Source organism: Cyclopterus lumpus, chromosome 5, assembly GCF_009769545.1.
Source record: "Cyclopterus lumpus isolate fCycLum1 chromosome 5, fCycLum1.pri, whole genome shotgun sequence".
NCBI lineage: Eukaryota > Metazoa > Chordata > Actinopteri > Perciformes > Cyclopteridae > Cyclopterus > Cyclopterus lumpus.
This window is the reverse complement of record NC_046970.1, coordinates 19,289,893-19,304,836: the sequence shown is the minus strand read 5'-3', so window position 1 is coordinate 19,304,836 and position 14,944 is coordinate 19,289,893. Positions and strand designations below refer to the sequence as shown.

At 40.0% G+C, this 14,944-nt stretch overlaps 2 protein-coding genes across 2 annotated transcripts; both read right to left on the bottom strand.

Annotated features, from left to right (window-relative positions):
• Positions 1-887: 887 nt before the first annotated feature.
• Positions 888-6,623, bottom strand: timm17a (translocase of inner mitochondrial membrane 17 homolog A (yeast)). The gene is made up of 6 exons (XM_034532378.1): positions 6,514-6,623; positions 5,343-5,442; positions 4,426-4,489; positions 4,119-4,247; positions 2,892-3,002; positions 888-1,788 (listed from the first exon to the last, which is right to left on the bottom strand). The coding sequence occupies exons 1-6, from the start codon at positions 6,537-6,539 to the stop codon at positions 1,712-1,714; spliced, it is 507 nt and encodes a 168-aa protein (XP_034388269.1). The 5' UTR covers positions 6,540-6,623; the 3' UTR covers positions 888-1,711.
• Positions 6,624-9,299: 2,676 nt separating this feature from the next.
• lmod1b (leiomodin 1b (smooth muscle)) lies at positions 9,300-13,801 on the bottom strand. The gene is made up of 3 exons (XM_034532375.1): positions 13,289-13,801; positions 10,564-12,297; positions 9,300-10,484 (listed from the first exon to the last, which is right to left on the bottom strand). The coding sequence occupies exons 1-3, from the start codon at positions 13,574-13,576 to the stop codon at positions 10,458-10,460; spliced, it is 2,049 nt and encodes a 682-aa protein (XP_034388266.1). The 5' UTR covers positions 13,577-13,801; the 3' UTR covers positions 9,300-10,457.
• Between the last annotated feature and the right edge of the window lie 1,143 nt (positions 13,802-14,944).

The window sequence follows — 14,944 nt, the reverse complement described above, 5'->3', positions numbered from 1 at the left end:
TGTGAAACCTGAAATTGACTGATCAAATTGTTTAAATGCTGCTTCTTTTTTTAGGTGAAAAGGCCAAAGATTCTTCAGTTCTTAAAACAATTTGTAAATCTTCTGGTCCTCGAACTCTTCTCGGACAACATACTGAATATTTTGGGGGATTTTAGTGAGTTGGTTTGACAAAACAATATCAAGATGATATTAATTGGTAAGATATGCCCTAGGGTGTGCGCTTTTTCTGACACTATATAGATCAAACAATTACTTAAAGCTAAAATCCATCATTTAAAAATGACCCTAAAACAGTTAATATCTAAGGTGTCATGTACAAAGTATTGTATATATTCTCAATTGTTCTGGATTTATGTGTTCTGACTAAAACTCAAGATGGTAATGATTTGGAGTCCGATCTTGTTTGTTTATTAATATTTGTTGTTGTGCCTTATGCTTGGCTTAAGTCTCAAGAGTACATCTCTTTCTTGGATCCCTGACCTCACATATCAAGCTGGTGACGTAAAGTTACAATAATCTTCCTTTCCCCATTACCTCATGCTTCGTGTCCTTCACCACACAGGGGGCTTCAAACAGGTAACAGGTGTGTGAGTGACACAAACATGCAAGAATGTGAGAGGAAAGTGCTCCCTTATGTGGTTTTTGTAAACTCCTAAAAGAGCCAGTTCCACACATTTGGCTAAGCAAAGAGCAGTACAGGCCTGAATGTGTTTGCAAGGACTGCCCTCTAGTGGTGAGTGAGCAGTCCTGCCCATGCTGCATGGACCATGGGGGACTGCAGCAAAAGCACTTAACACTTGTAAAGTTTGACGTTCATTATCTAGACTTCTCATGAGCCAGAAGAGAACCAATGGCATAACTGTATTTATAATTACACCAAACACAGGTAACAACGTATTTATTTATTTTACCATACTATAATCTATCATACAGTTGTCATACAGTATGCATCAATCCCTTGCTTGAGTTTCTCCATTCAGTTGTACTTCCTCGGCCATCCTTTCTTATTACCGACATTTCCCAAACCTTTGTGTTGGATGTAAAAGCACTGTAACATAAAATACAACCCTCTGGTAAAACCATCTATTATCTAAAATAAATAACTCAATTTAAAACAAATCCCCTTATCCCAGGATTAGCATAGTGACCGGTTTGCCTTCATAACTGATTAAAATTAAATAAAAAAATTGCAGCCAAATGAAAGTGGCCAGCACAAGCAGGTGACATATTTGAGGGGACTGGAACTTTAAGTGAGAAGTAAGAAGCCTTTACTGTATATACACACAGAAGTATAACATACTAATAATTCATTTGGTCCTTGTGTGACCCGTTTTTGTTCGATTCAACATTGTGTCGAAGCTCGTCGGCCTGGAGCTCCCACATGTTGGGCTACATGCAGTACATAATGTGGATGAACAAAACAGGAAAAACACACCTCGTCCCCAGTCTCACCACGTGTTTGTATTTAACCCATGTTATGGGAAACAGATGCACATGACAAGGCGGAGAATGGCACAAGGCAGATCTGTACATGGCTCTTGAAAGAAGGAAAATGAAGATGTACTCTGTCCTTCACTTCTCTGACACGGTCCACAAAGTTGGGTGCAGCTGCTATTCACTGATGTGTGGTATTTTACGTCTCCATTTCTTCTTTGTAACTTTCAGCAAGGAATTCAAAAAGGCCTAGTGGATAAGAAGTGAGGGAGTCCTCTCACTGGTATTGTCTGTAGTCTCCAAAGGAAGGGGTGGGCATGGGAGCAGGGGCCGGTTCCTCAGCAAACTGGGGCCCTGAGAGAAAGAAAAAGTAAACTTGAGAATGAGAACAGTTCTTGGCAGTTAACTAAGAGGGCAATATCCTTAAATATAACAACATTAACATCTGAGCTGTGCCCCAATGCCATAGGACATACCAATTATAAGCATATTTTAGTATGTTGAGGAGCACAACTAATGATTTCACAGTTAATGGAGAAATCAATTACTGCATAAAACCATTTAGAAAATAGAGTATAGTAATCGTGAAAGGCAGCACAGTAATAGTAGTGTGTGTGTATGTGTATATATATATATTATATATATATATATATATATATATATATATAGTATATATATATATATATATATATATATATATATATAGACTTGTATATACTAACTGCAAAAACAATATCCTATTAAAATGTAAATGATTGGAATCAAACCTTTTTTACTAAACTGACATTTGACTTAAGCGCAGTGCAAATAGTTTTGTTGTGTGTCAGAAATAGAAAGAAGTAATTTTGTATGTTTATTACACCTGTGCTTTTTCTGCTATGACCTGTCGAAATGTCTTGCATAACAGAAAGGAACGTCATCGTTGTCAGCTGAAAAATGTCACTTGAAAAAAGATGTTCTCTGATTTAGTAAACATCTATGACACATTGTCTGATAAAACATTTTAACAAACACTAATTCAACTGAAAATATCAGATGATCAAGCTTAAAACCAGGATGTTACCCAATCTGTATAAAAACCCATATTACACCTGCTATTTATATTCCATGTTATAGTTTGCAATGGGATTGGATGCTGTTTTTTTGTGAAAAGCATGCTGGCTGGTGGAGAGGTGACTAATGCATCTTCACAGTATTGTCAACAAAAATAAAACTTGTGAAGGGCAAACAGCGTTGAAAGTGCAGTTACAGCTGGTACTTTGTCTTTGCCACAGCAGGTTATCTTTCACAACTACAGAGTTTTAGTAGCCGATGTAAGGGAGGACGATTTATAACTACATTTGTTTCTATTTCTTCGTACACAAAATCATTTAAACTGTGTTCTCCGTCTATGCAATGACCTTCATGTCATCAATCATTCAATGACACAAAAGTTAAATTCGAGAAGTATGACTCACCAGTTGGGAACTGTGAAGAGGCAAATCTAGTGAGCAAGATTCCAGCGCCCTCTATCAATGCCAGCAGGATTCCTCCCATAGCTGCAGAGCCGAACATGGCTACTGGTCCATCTGCAGAGGAACCGGAAACCGTAATGTATTAAACACGCAAGCGCACACACAGTGCATTAGCTTCCACATGAGATGTAGAGTAATTGAAACGTTACTGTCACTGTTTAATCGTCAACTTTGTTGGTTTTAACCACACAGCATTTTAGTAAATAGAGAAAAAAACATCCGTTTCAACATAACTGTGCTCATATTTAAATTAGGTGGTAGCCTTGCTGGGAATTACACCAAGGTCACCAAAGTCCATGTTTTCCTGTCCCCAGTAAGAGCAACAACGTGAACGGCACAATGAAAAAGTAGCGAAGTTCACAGATCACCCCTGAGAAAAGGTTTAATCAGACAAAGTGAAAACACCTGTGCGAGTAGACGACAAGTGTGTCGGGTCTAATTAGAACTTAGCTCAAAATTAATTAATGTGGGCATATAAGACCTCACATGCAGCACAGTCTCAATACTAGATAACTCTCTTATTGAATGGGATTAATCTTCATATTTTCAGTATAAACACTGCAAACAAGCTGAATATATTTTTCAACATTAAACATTTTTTTTTAATTTTGCCAAAAAGGACCACATTCAGTTGCGACCCCTTTCCCAAAATGAGGCTGTAAAATATTGACAGAAAAATAGGTTGATTTTTCATTAGATTTTCTTATCAAATACATGGCTGCAGTTTTAAAAAGTGCAATGTGTAATCCCCAAGCTGCATGCTCCAAAGAAATACTTAGCATTTCACCTATACTTCTGGGTCAAGTACTGATGAATTGCCAGTTACTTAAAAAAAGCCTACGGTACATGCATGTTTTGATTGTTTGTTTATTGGATTAAATGGCAGATATGAGAAAATGACTTCCATTATAAGCAATAGACAGATGTGGCTAAAAGAGGCTGGTTGTACTTCTTTTTTTTTTTTTAAACATATCACCAAATCCTAAAGCAAACATATCTACTCTTTACTTTACTGTCAAACATTGAATAGTCTTACAGATGCCTCTTTGCAAACTTGAAGTAGGTTTGGTTTTAAACTGTGTTCAGTGTACAACAGCACCGATTGCCTTTTGCATGCATGTGCCATCTGTTGAACTCATAATTGCCAGCTTCTCCCAAGCTTTTACTCACTTCTTGCAGCAAGGATAGCTCCCGTCATGGCCCCACTCGTAATCGAGTTCCAGGGATCCTCCTTCCCTCGTACTTTTACTAAACCACAGTCAATCATGGAGAAGAGGCCTCCCCATACTGCAAAGCTTCCTGCAACCCAAAAAAGATTTACTCAGGTTCACTGCAGACTTAAACAGAGATCAACATAACATACTAAGTTGACAACAGCCCCTGGTTTTTGCAAAGGAGAATTAATGAATATTTGATACTAGATACAAGGGTTTTCACTTTCAGGCAGATCATATTTAAATTCAGTAGTTATCCTTACCTCCAAGTTGTGGGGCTCTGGTCTTGATGGCAGTCATGCTACCTCTCATTCTGTGGTTCATTCCCTACAAGAGGGCAACACGATACACAGATCAATGGAAATTCCATGCGAGTTCAAGATATCTGCATTTTTGATGAAGGCCAAAATGTAGTGTCACTGAAATCACACTACTAGAGTTTAGAAAAGAAAAAAAGATGCCTTCTCAATAAGCAAGTTTTAAACTGTAATGAAAGTGCTTCAATTAAATTAGACTTTAATGCACATTTTAGTGTTTTTTTACTATTTAGTACAGTTACAATCATGTACATGTTATCAGAAAACAACACTGCTAAAACAATGGCATATCCTCTGAGTTGACTGTGTCAATAATCTTCTGACAGAAACAAAACAGTGTGGTGCTCTGAACAGGTGGAAAACGATTGCAAATGCTGCATGTAGTATGATCTGTATGAGGAGGTCATAATTGTTGTGTTTGATTGAGACAATAGAGTTAAGAACAGTGTTAAGCTGCTGCTTACAACACTCGCTCTGCTAACCGTATTTTGTTGGATGTCCCTAAGAGTTTCTCTGCACTTGGTTTGTCTTCGTTTAATGTTGCCGCAGCTACAACCTGGAATGAACTACAAAAATACTTGCAACTTCACTCCTACGTCTCCAAGTCGGCCTTTAAAGCCAAGATCACGGACTTGCTGAAAGAAGAATGCAGCTGTTTCTCAGGCTGTTAGCATGTTGCTTTCTCCACTCCTTGGCACTTTTTAAAACTTTTATTTATTTATTTATTTTCCTCTCCTTTCCCTCAAGAGGTTTTCGCCTCTCGTCAGGCCACAGTTGAAAATAAGAATTTGTTCTTAATCTGTTTCGCCTGGCTAAATAAAGGTTAAATAAAATAAAATAAAAAGCTAGATGACTGAACTTACTGAGGGTGAATTTCTGAAGCCTTTTACTGCCTGAAATATTCCTCCTCCAATAGCGCCCATGGTGAAGGCTCCCCCACAGTCGTCCACGATCCTCCAGGGGCTAAAAGCACAGGACAGCCATTAGCAAAGGTCATTGTCATGCACAGTGCAGAGTATGAAGGTGCATTTACACGTGCCATTATCATGATCTCATAAATCAGCAAGTTTAATCTTGATATGCCTCATGAGTATGGATTGGAGGCAGAGGGTAAGTGTAGAGGAACAAGCACTTTAATATTGTTAATTTGCAAATAAACTAAAGCTTATCCTAAAAGTTTACTGACAGTGTTTAATTTGGACAATGACATTTAAAATACAATATGATCACATTACATGAAAACGGCATGTCAAGAAAAAAACTTAGAAATCAATCTTCACTGTTTTTTTAGATTATGGGCATCTCTACTTAAGCAGGAAAACTAAAGATGATTAGCATTACATTGCTCTTTCTAACCTTAAATGTCAGGAAAGTAAAGTACATTGAGAAAGGTTTATTTTCATTCTTTTCAAAAACTACTCACATTAAACATTGCTAGTGTCACTGATATGTAACCCTGGCAACATGAAGACATCAACATCGATACGATTAAATTCAGTTCCTGTGTTTCAAGATACATTGGACAAGTCTCCGTCAGCAGTTGTTGCGTAATCATAGTTTGCCCCCAACAGATAACACAGGCAGGCAGCTAGCTAGCTAATCTAGTTTAGCAATACACTAAAGCCACTTGGTTACGTGATCAACTGCACTGATAAAATAGTGACAGCTTCGCTGTAGATCATAATGCTTCTATGTAATACTAATAATCATCGTACACTCAGTGGCCCGAGTCAATGAACTAGCTAGATGTAATGACATGTGAGGCAGTAAACCGACAAGGTCACTAACAACGTGATGTAACGTCGACGGTCTGATGCTAGCACAAAGCGCCATTACGTTTCTATGTAGAGTTAACATATGTGCTAACGACAGGTCGCTAGCCGGATTAGATCCGTTTCGTGTCGGACCGCGTATTGTACTATGAAGATAAGTGTAACCACTGAAAGTGGTTACACTTATCACAGAGACTTACACAGAGAGGACTTGGTAAAGCAGAAGGTAAAAATGGCTATTTTATTTGGTTTTAAGACTCACCATGGTTCTCTGGCATACTCCTCCATCTTGTTCTTTCGATGTTCCCTCTGACGTTACGCGTATCGGCGGTGTGACGTCACCACGCAACGTGATCCTTAAAGGAGCGTTTCGTGTGTTTTCGGCAAAGCGCCACTTGCATACAAAACAGGTTCGCTTGAGCGAGATGTAAACATTGAGGAAACAGGTTGTTTATTTGGTAAGGGGAATCCACATTTTAGTTTGTTGCTTTGTAATCCTGAGTTTTATTTAGCATTAGAAAAAGAATATGTGTTGGGACTTCGGTGATCCCGTAGCCTACTCGAGCAGTTGTTTTATTAATCAGTGTTGTTTTACTGATGGTTGACCCTAAAGCTCCAATGCCAAAGCTAACTTTCACCGACTACGTCTAGATAAGTGGATGAAAACCCTCTTTTTATTCGCATCCATTCGTCTGTGCATTGACTTTGCATGGAATCTACTCGCACTGCTTTTGGTGTTCTCATCACCCCAATCAATCCGACTATATTTCTTTAAATGTGCATCACCCAATGAGATCTAAACTATCTCAACTCTTTCAGAACAAGTAGATAATATGTATATACATGTATGTGGAGATGACCATATATCACTTGTATTGCATTTACTCGGACATGGCCATGGAACGTAATGAACACATCCATGAGTCTCTTAACAACACAGCATACGGCGGCTTTCTGCATCGCCGACACTGTACAACAATGTACCACAATGTACCACAAGGCTCTGCATACAGTCTGTGAGACCGGTGTGCGAGAATAGGCTTGTTCGAGATGAGCCAGTTCTGCGCAGAATCGATCGCCGGCAAACGGCGCACAATGTATGCGGGTTTGTGTCCGACTTGCTCTGACGTCATGCACACGTGGTCAACGATACTCTCACGAGAGCGAGGCGTCCGTCGATTTTAGAGCCAGGCGCTGCAGGAGCTCTCCATCGACTGCGTGGCCCAGTGCATGATGGGAAACGCCTGGCTGTCGCCACATCAGAGAGCTGATTGGCTCTTAGATCTGACAGCAAACACCACGTGTTGTAGAAAATCCAGGGCTCTGTCTGTGTATGTATATGTATACAGTTACCTCTCTCTGTGTGCATTTGCAATTATTGAGACTGATCTGATTCGATTTGTTACAGTATGTTGTTCTATTGAGTGTGTTATTGTTTTACACATGCAGATGGAGTATTTTCTATAGTATACATGTTTACTCTGTTACACAATTGTTATTATAAAAGGAATAATACGTTAAACAAACTCTGTATAAATATATTTTGTATTATATATTTATTTTTGTATTTCTTCTCATACATTTAAGAGAGAGACAGTTTCTGTTCCATTTAATTTATCCAACAGGTGGTGGTATACACTCAAATGGAAACTAACTAATCCTGTAATTTCCCCACTGAGGGACTAATAAAGGATTATCTTATCTTATCTTATCTTATCTTATCTTAAGGAGCTTTTATTGCATACTTTGCAATTCTTGAAGCTTGATATCTTATTGTGAAGGACAGAACTACGGTCCTTTTTCTAGCGTCATTTTACCTACTCTAGTAAACGCAAAGCTAACTCTAATAATTAAAATTATATTTAGCTCGAAAGGTAAGAAGTTCAAGTTTATTTTAACATCATTAAATCAGCTTAAAATGTTATAATTTGTATCAATATTTTATTGGAATGTTAGCTAAAAACTGTTCCGTTGCATTGATTTTAAAGCTTTCGTCATTGGTTACTTTGCAGATTAAGATTGTTAATACAAAATATAATAACTGTATAAATGACGTATTAGTATAGATTACAGTAGAGAAATTAGTTAGAATAGCTCAACCTTTGACAGTTGCAACATTAAAATGACGACCAATATTTATAATCCAATAATATAATAAATATGTTTCTGAAATGAGCTATTCTCGATAGTATTGTTTTAACCTTTATTATATTAGCTGACAATGTGCTTGCATGTTACATATTCTTCAATTCATTTGTTTTAAATCACATTTGATTTCTAGCAGGTTATTCAGCCATGCTCAGTTAGGAACCCTTAGAACAGTCATCCTGAGACTCAACTATACAGTTAACCGTTGTCAGTCCTTCCCCACTTTCTCCTCCGTCTAAGATCAGTGCTGTTGGTCAGGGGAGCAGCTACAGCCGAGAGGCAGACCGCTGGCCTGCAGCCCATTATTAGGAACGAGAAAGGAATGAATTGCAGAGCAAGCTTTCATTGAGAAATGCCCAAATATAGGCATTTCATGGACCCAGAGGTTGAGGCTGAGGCAGGGATATGGAGACATAAACTGTCCCGCTCCTGGTGGTGCTGTTCTCAGGTTGATGGCTGCCTCACCAGCTGGAGGGTCAACCCTACACAGCTCCTATTCCGTTTCTCTACAGCTTTGAACGTGTAATGTGGAGAAATGGTCTGGTTTTATGGTTGCAGAAGCACAGGCGTGTAAATGGGTGTATAATGATGGAGAGATTCTGCAAATGAATATAAGTAACTTAGCTGTCAGGGCTTACATGCATGTATTACAGGATTCCTTTATATTATGTATGCTGCAGGTTAGTTGACTATGGATACATATCTATATATGGCTATGTATATACTTTGCATATCTTCATTGCAACAGCTAGACCTGAAGTGACAGTGAAAATAGAAATACTTGAGTATATTGTTAAGAGTGAATGATTTTATAGACCCTATAAGCCAACTGAAGCTCATTCAATATACAGTATATTTCTATATATATTAATACATATACATACCTTGATTTCTAATACTGGAACATATTATAAATGTCAGTTGTATTTAACTTTACACATACTGGTCATATTATCCTTATTATATAAGGCATAACATTACACTTGTGACTTTTCATTGCAAACATACAGAATATTTTATTGAAGACATACAGGCTCTGTAAGAAAGGCATGTGTAATCTTTCATTACACAGTGCACATATGAGTGCCCCTCTGAATTATGATCATCATTAAATTCCTTTTGAAATGACATTCACTTAAAAGTACATAAAGGCATACATCAACAGGAGGGTTGCTATAAGCCAGTAATGGTTTCATAAATCCCCCTAAGGTTAAGACATTAGGTTATGTAAGGTATTCAAACACCCATGCTACAATGATTCTGTACAAATTATAACATCAGATACCGAAGGACAGCCATTTGCACTTCCTGATAAAAATGCATTATGTAATCTTTCCATGCTAAAATTCTTTCGTCATGCACCAGGATTCCACTGGGCTGCTTTCCAATCCATCAAATCCTGCCTGAGATGTCATGAGATTTGGCAATGAGACACACAATCAAAGACCACCGTGACCCACCTTTTCTTTTTTCTTACCCAGATTTTTTTAAGTCAGGCCGCCATGTTTGTTAATTCCCTGATATTAACGCCATTTCAGAATTCCCAGTTTGAACAGATTTACAACTTACAAATATGAGGTGGATTCTCTCTCCACAAATAAATAAATGGTCAAATTAATGTCCACTATATCGCTGAAAAACCTTTTGTATATTATAATTTTCTAAAGTGTTATTTGAATCTCTCGTCAATAAGCTTATCGCACACTCCCAGCTTCATATTATCTAGTGCAAATAACCAGCAAAGCGTCAATATGTACTGAAGACAACAACAACAACCACAACACTCATGGCACTCTTTGCAGTCGGTTAATAGAGAAACCTGCATCCCTCATTCTCCACAGAGTCCTTTTGGTCCAGTGTTTGAGGGGAGAACTCATTGTGAGTGCTGGTCATCCAATCGATGGGCATCTCATGTCTCACCTTCTCCATCCGTCCCGCAGCACAGTTCTTCGACTGCATCCGGGGTTATCTGGAGATTAACACCATAAAAAAAACTGTGGCGAAATGTCTGTTCTCCCTCTCTCTTCTTTTTTTCACTTCATATTCCAACAGGAAATACTACTGCAACCACTTTGGCACCGGCACCTGTGGGGGGAAATAAAATGGAAGTCTGTGAGGATATATTGTGGCGGAGCTAACCAATCCATAAACCCATCTTACATACCTTATTGAGTTGTTTCTTATTGTTTCCTCTGATCGAGTCAAGCAGTTGGTCTCTTGAGTTCTTACAACCGCCCGGGCTTTTTCCATCCAGTTTCCTCTGCGACACCGGGGTCAGAGAGTTCCTCAGGGAGTCTACATCCAGCATGGGAGGAGGAGGAGGGGGAGGTCCACACCCAGGAGGAGGCGGAGGTGGTGGTGGAGCCGGACCTCCAGCTCCTCTTTTAGGAGTCAGCTTTGGTGATGGCACAGGGGACGGTATGGGAGACGGTTTAGGGGAAGCTCTGGGCGAGTTTCTCAGAGACCCTCCAGCCCCAACCTTGGGTACCTCCAGTGCCCCCTTCTTCTCCCCGTTGGCCTGGGCCTGCTTCTGCTCCAGCAGGCGCTTCTGCCTCTGTCGGTCCATGTTGCGACTCAGTATGTTTGTCGTTGTCATTCTGGGTCCAGCTAACTCAAAGTGGTAGCCCAGTTTGAGCAAGGTGGTGTTCTCTTTCAGGATCTTGGTCATCTCCATCTCGGTCTTCCCGCCACAGATGTGACGCTGGTTTTGAAAGCGAAGCTCGGTCAGCGTGCAGTTGTGTGGCAGCGCCTGGATCAGAGACAGGATGCCCTTGCCAGTGAGATGGTTGGAGTCCACGTTGATGCTGGTGATGGTCTTGTTGCTGCGTAGCGTGCCCGCGATGGCATAAGCCACATGGTCGTCTGCCCGGCAGTTAGCCATTGCAAACTTCTTCACATGGCTGTTCTTGTGCAAAGCCTCTGCAAACTCCATGAGTGTTTTGGTCTTGATGACCTCCGAGTTGTTGACATTGAGCTCCGTGAGGGTGGGGTCGTTGCTGCGAACCTGCTCCATCAGCTCATCAAACATGCTGGAGTCTTCGTCCTCCTCCTCTTCCTCCTTCGCCTTGCTGTTGGGGCTTTTTTTGGCCACACAGTTGCCAAGTTTCTCCGTTTCTTTTCCATTACTCTCCTCTTTTTCCTTTTTCTCCTCTACTTTCTCCTCCATGCCGATCTTCTTCTCCTTCTCTTTCACGTGGTCACTGTGGTTAACCAGCTCCTCTCGATCTGTTCTTTTCTCTGCCTTGTCGTGTTTCACCTGCACTTCACCCCTCTCTGATGGCTGTCGCTCAAGTTTGGCATCGGGCTTGTTTTTATCTTCAGCTTTTTCCTCCTCTGCTTGAGGCTTCTTCTCTTCGGTTTTACTCTGCGGGGCCGGGCTTTCTTTGCTCTGCTTTTCCAACATTTTGGAGACGAGGCCTTGTGTCCTGAAACTCTCAGATCTTCTCTCTTTTTCCTTGCCCGTGTCCTTCTCGTGCTTTTCTCGTAGCTTCGAGATAATGTCTTTGGTTTTGCTCTCATCTCTTCTCCTGCAGTCTTCTTTCTTGTCTTTGCCATCATCTTTTCTTTCCTGTAACTTTGAAATCATATCCTTTGTTTTGCTACCCGTGCTCTCCCTGTTTTCTCTTCGGTCTCTTATCTTGTCCTCGTGTTTCTCTTTGGTCTCCTCCTTCACGTCACTCTCTCTGCTTTCTTGCTTCGAGTATCTACTCGAAAGCCGACTTCGTTCCTCTTTCAAACTTTCTGGACCTTTGCTGTTTCTGTTGTCGACCTTAGTGTCTCTTTCACTTGAGACACTAGTTTGTCTTTGTAGTCCTGCTGTCACGTCGTCATTCCCCTCCTGGCTCAGGCCCATTTTCCTCAGATATTCCTGCTTCCGGCTCTCCTTCTTTGTCTCACCCTGCAGTAGGACGAATATGAGCAATGTCAGAAAGTAAAGCAGTTAAATATATATACTATTATCAAAACCAAACAGGAGGTCCAAAATGGAGTGTGAGAAAGGATGTAGACCAAAATAAATCACAGGTTGTCAAGACCTGTGGCATAAGTAAAATAGTATATTGGATATACAGAACTTGTTCTTACATACATACAGTACATATTGCATGGCATGTATAGTATGATGTAACCCATACAAATACTGTATTCCTGTTACTGTCAAACAGTTCCTCGTCCATCTGCTCACTGTAAACACACACTCTCCCTGACACAATATGGCAGGGTGTGTTGACAGTCAGCAAAAGGACGAGGAGCCTTTTTTTCTTTTATTTTTTAAATATTTGCAGCGAGTAGCTTGCAGAGTGTTTGATGTGTGAGTCTCCATCTGTTTTGCTGTCTGGGGCCGTGGCCCTGGCAGATGTATCCTTAAAAGGCAGTGAGCGTAGGAGCAATCAACCAAGGAATTCCATCAGGCCGGGATTAAGAAGCTCCGCAGGGCCTCCGCTCTATCGACTGAAGTGCCTCTGCTTTAAACATACAAACTGCAAGAAACCTGGCACCCTGACACTCAACTAAGCAGCTCTTGTATAGCATGTCATCGGAAATAAAAGGAACACTGATGCCGGTTCTCCTCTTGTGTGAGGAGGATTAAGAATGTGAAATGCATGAAAGAATCAGAGGGGAATAGAAGCCAACGCTAAACTATTTATGATCTGATGGACTTGGGGTCCAGTTGGTGCTTTACTTCAGGCCAAATGAAACCGGGCACACGAGGGCTATCATTAGAGTTCCTCAGGGACGGTGGATGTTCCAGAATGCTTGAAATCTATCAGTCATACATGTAAACATTGTTTTTCGATTTGATAAACTCATCCAAATTAGCGGGTCATTTTCGATTTAACAAATATCTCAAATACAAACATCTTAAAAGAGTAATGGGTTTATTCACAAACCTCAAATGACTGTTCCCTCTCGCTGAGCTTCCCTTTACGGTCACTCTCGCGCCTGCCGTCCTGTTTAACGTCCCGGACATTGTTGCTTATAGGTTGCTGCGCAGCTTGGCTCTCCCCTTGGGCGAGGATCTTCCCGTCCTCTGGCTTGATGTCTGGTACTTTCATCATGTCCTTCTCCAGCTCCTCCACCTCCTCCGGGGAGAGAGTGGACAGCAGGTTGTCCAGGTCTGGGTCTTCGCTGACCTGGCGGCCCGTACGGGTCAGGCCTCTCACCTTTCTCCTGGACATGGTTGCTAAAGCAAAAATATGGGGTAAAAGGCTGGAGAGAAATTTGGTTTGTTTGGAGATGCTTCAAATCTGATTATTGGGTAATCTCTCTCCGATGTTGAGAAGTATCCCCATAGGTCAAAGCTGGCGTCCTGCTATCCCGTGACCTCCTGCTCACCAAAAAGCCACCAGAGGCATCAATCCTAGTGCAAAGAGGCTAGACTCTCAGTCTTGCAGTGAGGGGTACCAGTGATGAACTGCAGGAGCCTCGCATCATCAAAGTGGACTGCGAGGCTGGGACATTCTTTAAAATCCTGTGAAAGTGCATGTCCATATTTAGTTCAGGGTACACACTCCTTTAAAGGTAATGGGAAGGGCTGAAGTTTACAGAGATGCCAGAGCCGAGTTACGCAGACTTCCTATGACACAGTTTGTTTATGGAGACCAGTTCCTAATTTTTCCTTTAGTAATGAATCTGATGTTACTGGTTAGAGTTTCACATTAGGTTTTTTTTTTGCTACGGTGAGAACATCAGTGAGGAACTTTTTACATATGTCTTCAGTCAACACATTCCTAACATTTTGAGAGAAACAGTGTGAGTTAAAAATACAGTTTTGTTGTCACAGCAGCTCAATAAAACACAATATTTAGGGTTAACAGGTGAATTATGTGTGAGATTCACATGGTCATTAAATATATGCAGTGAAATACAGAGTGTCCTGAGGCCTGAGGCTGTACTAAAAGGCTAGTGCATAATATTACACCAACTATTATTTCAAGAATTTCAAGCAGCAGAAATCACAAATGTATTAGATTAAAAACACATTACTAAAGTATCCACATTTAAAGTTTAAAATTACCTGATGTTAGGATGATTTAAGAAGAATAAACACAATTAAATAAAAAAACACATTAATCATTCAAACTAAATTAATTAATTATGGGTAAAAATGTGAATAAGAAAAATTAATATAACAGATAGATAATGTATTAAAATGTATATTACCTTGTGTGTAGGTGGGCTTTGTAATTTTTCAATATATAAAATGCTTAAAATGTAGATACAAACTATGCTAATATGCAAATGACAAATGATAATTTGTTGACAGTGTTTTAGGGGCACATATTTCATTTGGATTAGATCTTGCTTGTGATGATTATAAAATGAATCACTTCTGCCAAAGATGAAAATATGTATAATTGTTTGAAGGATATTATGGACATCTAGTGGTCAAAATTATAAACACATAGTCCCCCTATTTAAATGTATTATGATTCGATTTCTTGAAAACAAAAAGACACAGCAGACAGTTGTTTCTTTTACATTCCAAAGTTAAATTTTATGTTAATAGAAATAAAACCCCTTTTCACTCACTTTATATTACAATG